The sequence below is a fragment of the Oncorhynchus masou genome, chromosome 6 (genome assembly GCF_036934945.1).
Source record: "Oncorhynchus masou masou isolate Uvic2021 chromosome 6, UVic_Omas_1.1, whole genome shotgun sequence".
NCBI classification, from domain to species: Eukaryota; Metazoa; Chordata; class Actinopteri; order Salmoniformes; family Salmonidae; genus Oncorhynchus; species Oncorhynchus masou.
Window position 1 is genome coordinate 15,371,646 of NC_088217.1, and position 7,180 is coordinate 15,378,825.

At 42.5% G+C, this 7,180-nt stretch overlaps 1 protein-coding gene across 1 annotated transcript; it reads right to left on the reverse strand.

Moving 5' to 3' along the window:
* Window positions 1-3,383: 3,383 nt before the first annotated feature.
* On the reverse strand, window positions 3,384-6,636 carry LOC135541005 (transcriptional repressor scratch 2-like). The gene is made up of 2 exons (XM_064967152.1): window positions 6,486-6,636; window positions 3,384-4,295 (listed from the first exon to the last, which is right to left on the reverse strand). Exons 1-2 carry the CDS (start codon window positions 6,634-6,636, stop codon window positions 3,460-3,462), a joined length of 987 nt encoding a protein of 328 aa, XP_064823224.1. The 3' UTR covers window positions 3,384-3,459.
* Window positions 6,637-7,180: the final 544 nt, after the last annotated feature.

A 7,180-nucleotide genomic window follows, 5' to 3' on the forward strand; every position in this document is an offset into this window, starting at 1 on the left:
CACTAAATGGCCCTATACTTCAGTAGTCTGACTACACCACAATCTATTTATTCTAGTTTCACTTGATTTGAGGATTACATGAACAAATTATGAAACATGTACATCTTTGAGACTGGTCCAATGAGATAGGTCCAATGTTCCCTTAAAACATTATTTTTAAAATCATAATGTAGGCCTACCAGAGTGGCCTACCATCCGAAACAATGGAAAAAATGCATCCCATAACATTTTAACATGGAAACAGCTGTTCTATCATTCAGCCTACAGTAGCAGCCAATGTTTGGTGTTCAATGTAGGCCTACATTCCATGCAACTTTTGAAAAAACATGCAGGGCTTGACATTAGCCTGTTTATTCACTTGTCCATCAGAAGTGACTGGAAATGGAGGTGAGTGAAAATGTTGTATTGTGTTTGATGCAGGAAAACACTTTACAAAATAAAATAAATTATTATTCCTAGAGAGTCAAATGAAAATGTTACCCTCTGCCTATTAGCTACTTAGCTATCTCAAAATACAACACTGCCCCTTTAAGACATAAATGCTCTTTTCCTGACCTGTTTTTCAAAGATGGCTAGAAATGTACATGTTTTGTGTTCTTGTAGGAAGCAATCACTCTCCCAATGTTGACCAGAAATGAGAGAGAACAGGGCCAATAACTCCATACAACTAGCAATGAATATGAACATACAGTAAGTGCACACGTGGCTACATGCAGCTCTCGGGTTGATCTCAAAACAAGCACATCTACTCACGTCTGCTGGTGCCTGTTTAATGCAATAGAATCCTAATGTGATGCTCTTTGCAAAATCTCTTACATAGGTTTTGCATACTAAGTCTTGCATAGTTAGTTTTATTTCGGTATGTTGCATTGAAAGTGGCTAATATCAACCCCTCTGAATCAGAGAGGTGCCTTTATCGAGGTCATCGGGGCCTGGGGAGCAGTTGTTGTGGGGGTTAACTGCCTTGCTCAGGGACAGAACAGCAGATTTTCCCAGAACAGCAGATTTTCTGGTTTGAGATAGTACTTAGATATGTTTCCTATGTAATAATAATGCATTTTGTTACATTGCTCGATAGATTAAAAAACAGCAAACATTTCCTATTATAGGTGACAGTCTCTCAAGGTTACACTTGCTGGGTCAAGTATTGACCTGGGGACATTTAGGTGGTATTTTTGGTGGGACGGACGGATATCCAAACGGAGTAGGTGCCGAGGTTTGATGAACTAACTATCATGTCATCATCATCTCCTCTGAGACCCTCATCTCTCCCAGACAGTTTGGAGGTCCACCCCTCGATCACAACAGGAAGTTTTCTCACACGCGACGATTCTTTGGAGAAGCCTGCTAACAGGCCTTAATGGTCGCCTGGCCGGGCCTGCGGTTCCTCTGACCCACATTAGACAGCTTCCTCTTGGACCGCATGGGACCTCGGGGCCCTTGTCTCAACTCCATGGTGTTCACGGGCCGGCTAGGTTATCAGGCTGGAGAATCTACAAGAACCTACAAGGCGGGCCATAAAAGCTCCTCTTTTATGATCCTACTTCCAAGGTTGAAGATTTGATCAGATTTAATAAAGGTAGGCTATAAAAGGCCTCTTCCGCTATATCCATCTGATGTAACGTGCTTTTGATTTGGGCCGCTTGTATCCTCACTCGCGATTGGCTGAGAGTGGACCTGGAGTGGGGATACGGATTCTTTTGTTAATTGTTTTGATGTTTTTTTATGTATAGTGTGTGTGATTTGGCTGTTTTTAATAGCTAGGTACATCCTTTTCATGGACTGTGGTTTAGAATAGCATGTGTATGTGGGATGGGTGTTTGTGTGTGTGTACGGACCGCATTGTGTCTAAAAATAGTAGTCTGGAGTGCACTGAGACACATAGCTGTACTTTCCCATGGGGGACCCAGTGGCCGGGGGCCGAAAAGGGAAGTTTCTGGGCCCCTGTCTGGGCCAGAGGGGGGAAAGGGGTCTGGTTCTCATGACACCTGACCCAGTCCACATCCTGTCCTCAGCCCCACAGCGTGGTGTGGTTAGGGGGCCGAGCCGGGCCAGTGGAGAGCCTCTGACCCAAACTAGATCCGGATGGCACTCTGACTGGCTCTCTGACTGTCTCTCTGGAGGCACATGCATGGGGGAAACACACTGCTGTCACACCCTACATGGTGGTTTTCCCTATGTACTGTATACTAAGGACTGAATGGTTGGTCGTACAAACCGTTTGTTTGATGGATCCTTTTTCATAAAAGTGGTAGCCCCCTCTGCTGGTCAAGAGAAGAGCTACAGTTAAAGTAAATAACTGAAGGTTGGTTGTCTGTTATTTGTTAGTTGAATTAACTCAAAGTTGTTGTGTGAAGCAAGAAGGATTCTAACAAAATTTATTCTGAATCCATTGATACTTTTGTTTTCTTAATGGTTTATGTGTCAGGTAATGTTACCTCGAGTGAACATGTGTGTTAAGTTGATTTTCCCCTTGAAAATGGAACACGGCACAGAGAACAACTTAGTGAAAATATGATATTTTAATAATTAATATTACTTGGTAAAAGTTCAAGGCATTTTTTCAAGGCTTTTCATGATTACATACAAAGTTGAGTACAATTCAAATTCAACAGCTGTATTGTAGACCTACATAGGGCAAATAATGAATGGTACCAATCCTTAATAATGGTATAAAAATTGGACTTTACATGTCTTTACATGTCTGACTATCACATTGTAGCTTACAATTACATCCTTTGCATAGATTCAAAAACAAAGGGGCATATTAATAATTTCCTACGTAGAACACAAATATATCAACAATTATTGTGAATAAGATCAGATATAGCACTACTTAGTCTCAGAAATATATTACAGCATTTTATAAGATGTTCAATTCATAAATCAAATCATTTCACAACATAACCAATCAATTCATCATTTGATAAATAAATAAATACATAAATGAAAAATTTTAATAAAAAAACAAATATGTCTCTTGTGGAAGACATGTTTAAGGGGAATTAAGAGCTAATTGGCATATAAAATAATACTGGAATGTAAATTATTGCAAGTAAATAAATAAGAATTCATAAAATAAATATTGAAAAAAATATATAAGTTATTCAGTCCTCATCATCAGTTATCTTCTATGTTCTTGAACAACCCTCAACCCATTATTATTGCTCTCTACCAAAAGGCAGGAAGAGGAAGACGAGTTTTGAGGAGTGCTCTCTTTGACAAGGGTTGTGTTTATTAGGCACCGAATGGAAGAAATCGGACTGAAACAAGGAGAGGGACTACCTGGATTTGTTCAATAAGAAACCCTCATTTTCGTTTTCAGTTACGAAGCATTTTAAAATATTTTCTGTTATATGCCCTAATGAACACAACCCTGGTCTCTCTTGTAAGAGGATGTTATCTCAGTAAAACCGACCTGGATAAATAAACTGAAATAGAAAATAAACTGATCCCTGATCAGTCCTCAGAGCAGCAGTCCTCTTCGTCTCCAGAGCCCTTGAAGCAGGCCGACTCGTAGTGCTTGTTCAGGTAGGACTTGAGTACAAAGCTCTTACCGCAGTGCTTGCACTCATAGTGCTTGAAGGCTGAGTGCGTCTGCATGTGGGCACGCAGGTTGGAGCGGTCCGCAAACGCTTTGCCGCAGTGGGCACAGGCAAATGGTTTTTCGCCCGTGTGCGAGCGCATGTGACCCTGCAGCAGCCACGGCCGGCTGAACGCCTTGCTGCACACGCTGCACTCGTGCCGCAGGTCGTGGGTGAGCATGTGCATGGCCAGCGCTGGTATGGACACATAGGCCTTGTGGCATGTGGGGCACGTCCTGGCCTGCTGGCCGTCCAGGCTGCGGTGCGTCTGCTTGTGGCGGCTCAGGTTGGATGAGGTGGCGTAGGTCTTGCCACATTCGCCACACGTGTGGCGGCCCGGTCCCTTGGATTTCCCAGACTTCCCTTTGGCAGCCTTAGCCGCTGTGGCTCCTGTGGAGCTTTCTTCTGTACTGCTATCTCTCTCCTCACCTTCCTTGTGTTGGTGCCTGTGGTTGGCCCTTTTTCGAGAGCGGCCGTCAGAGATGAGGAAAGCGCCCACTGGGTAGTAGATGCTGCTCTCCGACTCGGTGGTGACGCTCGAGTGGGGGCTGTCGGGCTGCTCCATGTCATGGTCAGAGTAGTCCTCCCCCCCGCTGCTCCCCGTGCTCCCCGGAGAGTACAGGGGCCCCACAGAGAGCCTGGTCTGCTGCTTTGAACCCAGCTCCTTTGTGCTCTTGCATATTGAGGGGATGACATAATCCTGGATGTAGCCTGTAGCGGGTTGGAAGAGAAAGAATTTGAATAAATAAGGGCATACATTTATAAAAATGTATACACATTTTTACTAAATAATTTGTTACAAAATATATTTTGGGGTCGAGGATGTTATGGTTTTATGGTTTTATGATTCCAGCACTCTTTCTGATGCCAGTTGAAAGCATCTTGTTGTTTTTTTTTTTTTTTTGAGCCATTGAATAAAAACCTCTCACTGGTCACAGACGTCGATTCAACGTCTGTTCAACGTTAGTTCAACATAATTTCATTGAAATTACATGGAAACGACGTTGATTCAACCAGTGTGTGTCCAGTGAGCTGGATCTTCCATGCGTTGCGAATCAATATGAAACTATACAAGAAACCAAAAGCAAGTACTTGGTTCAGCAAGATTTGCGAATTAAATATGAATGACTCATCAGTGCACCGTTTTTCAGCGATCAATAACTCATCCGGCTCAGAACAAGGCTTGTATCCCAAATGGCACCATATTCCCTATATAATACACTACTTCTGACCAGGGCCCATAGGGAATAGGGTGCCATTTGGGACGCATCTAAGGACAATCATTGCTAGCTACATCAAAAACACCATCACATACGAAACACAAGTTCTATGCACTGACACAACAGTCATAAAATTAAACACACTTGTTAGTTCTCCACAACCGATCCACCTGTCACTTTCCTATCCAATGCCACCATATATAAATCTGGGCCAGAACAGAATGTCTAAGAAGAGAAATTCCCCAAAGCACTAATTCATTTTAATCAGATCATTCTCCATTAGTGGCGTGTTGAAAGTGCCTGTGAGTATGGTAATAGAGAGATTGAATGACAGGTGCAGTGTCATTTGAGGATGGGGATGGAAAGGAGGAGTTATAGTCTGATCTTGACAGCAGTGAACACTATATTGTGCTCCCCCTGCAACACAAAGGGATTCAGACAGCTGGCATCCTAAATCTGGGAACAGATTATCCTGCGAGCCAAAGCTCTGTGGTTATGAAGGACATTCCACCAACAACAAAAACAAAACACACCACAAATTTCTATGGAAGTGTTTTGCCCTGAAATCACAGGATGAGTTGACAAAACCTGTACATCTGAAGTTGGTTGTACTCCCCTCTCATTTTTTTGAATCCATTTTGTGACATCATAAACAAATGATGTTACATAAAGCATGTTGCCCTTTTCCATTTAAGGTAATATGTTCTAATGTATGCTCTTTTTCACCATTTAGCATTGAGTTTTGTCAATTCATCAGAGAAACATATTTTGTCAATGGATTTTAGAGGGGGAGAGAGAGGGATTTAATTTCTGCAATTCGACCCCCTGTGGGTATCTAGCATCCTGTAAGATCAGATGGGATGGAGGAGGATGAGGAGATGGAGATATGGAGGGGGGTTGGGGGGGTGATAAAGGGAAAAGCTCAAGAATAACAGCGAAGGACAAACCAGTCCCATGTGGATATCTGCTTTCTGGTGGTGATGGAGAGGTTTGGACCTCACAAAGGCTTGGATGGGATTTCAAGCCTAATGTACGCATCCATGTATACCATTATGCATGTACACAATAGTAATAAAGCCTGTTGCGTGATCTGCTCAGTATTAAATTGATTGGTCCAGTGTGACCTGAATACTATTTAGCATCACTGGAGTTAGAAAACAAAAGGATTGAATTGAAAACACAACATCACAGGCTTCATGGCAGAAGACATGGATCAAGAGGTTCATCCTTTTACTGAATATTTTTTTTAATAAAAGTAATTTTTAAAACAAATGCTTTTGTGATTTTTTCATTCCTGAACAAATACAGTATAGCAACAAAAAAAATGATCTAAAACCTACAACTCTAATCTATATACTCCTGAGTGGCGATGCGGTCTCAGGCACTGCATCTCAGTGCTAGAGGCGTCACTACAGACCCTGGTTTGATTCCAGGCTATATCACAACCGGTCGTGATTGGGAGTCCCATAGGGCGGCGCAGAATTGGTCCAGCGTCGTTAGGGTTTGGTTGGGGTAGGCTTATTTCATTGGAAATAAGAATTTTTTCTTAACTGACTTGCTTAGTTAAATAAAGGTTAAATAAAAATAAAATAATAAAAAATATACAGCAAGCAAATTAATGATGAAAATTCAATTTTTGTTTTCAATGTGTAGACAGAATTTTTAAGTAATCTTGACCCACCATTTTCACTCAAATGGACCGCCAAGTTGGTGGTGGACTCAGTGATGGCACGTGTGAGTGTGTACGATCCGTCGTTGTGATGCTGATGAGGATGATTGGAGGAGGAGAAATCGTGGACCTTCAGTTGCTTCACCAAAAAGGAACGTGGCATTTTCTTGACGGGCTGTTCCTAATGCCACATATGAAGAACAAAACTGCACAGGAAAAAGTCAAAGACCTGCACCCTTTAGAAAAGGCCTCAAGTCAAAGAAAACCAAAATGGTGGTGGACGATGCTAAAAGATGCTCTGAGATTTCCCTCCCTGCTAAAACTCCCAGGCCTGAATAGCCTGAAAAGCCTCAGTCTGAATGCCAGAAGGAAGAGAAACAGAAAGGACAGAAGAGAAGGGGAAAAGTGAAAGACAAAGGATAGGAGAAAGAACACAGAGAAAGAAATAAAGTGTAGAGAGATATAGGGTGAGAGAAGAGGAGATGACTAGACTAGCTGAGCTCAGCACTCGCACAGGCTTTTATATGGAACACGAGTCCCCTGAGATCAGGTGGTGCCTTTGGAAAAGGGAGCCTGCTTAGCATTAATCCATCAAACATCCCCGGGGACACACATCAAATTACCACAAGCCGTCTGTGCATGCCAGCGCGCGCACACACACACACACACACACACACACACACACACACACACACACACACACACAC

What these genes read in the sequence shown, in the direction of transcription:
- LOC135541005 (XM_064967152.1), bottom strand. Translation starts at nt 6,636, where the DNA reads ATGCCACGTTCCTTTTTGGTGAAGCAACTGAAGGTCCACGATTTCTCC. An exon ending in GGTCCATTTGAGTGAAAATG is followed by an intron (nt 4,296 to 6,485) that starts GTGGGTCAAGAT and finishes AACCCGCTACAG; the next exon opens with GCTACATCCAGGATTATGTC.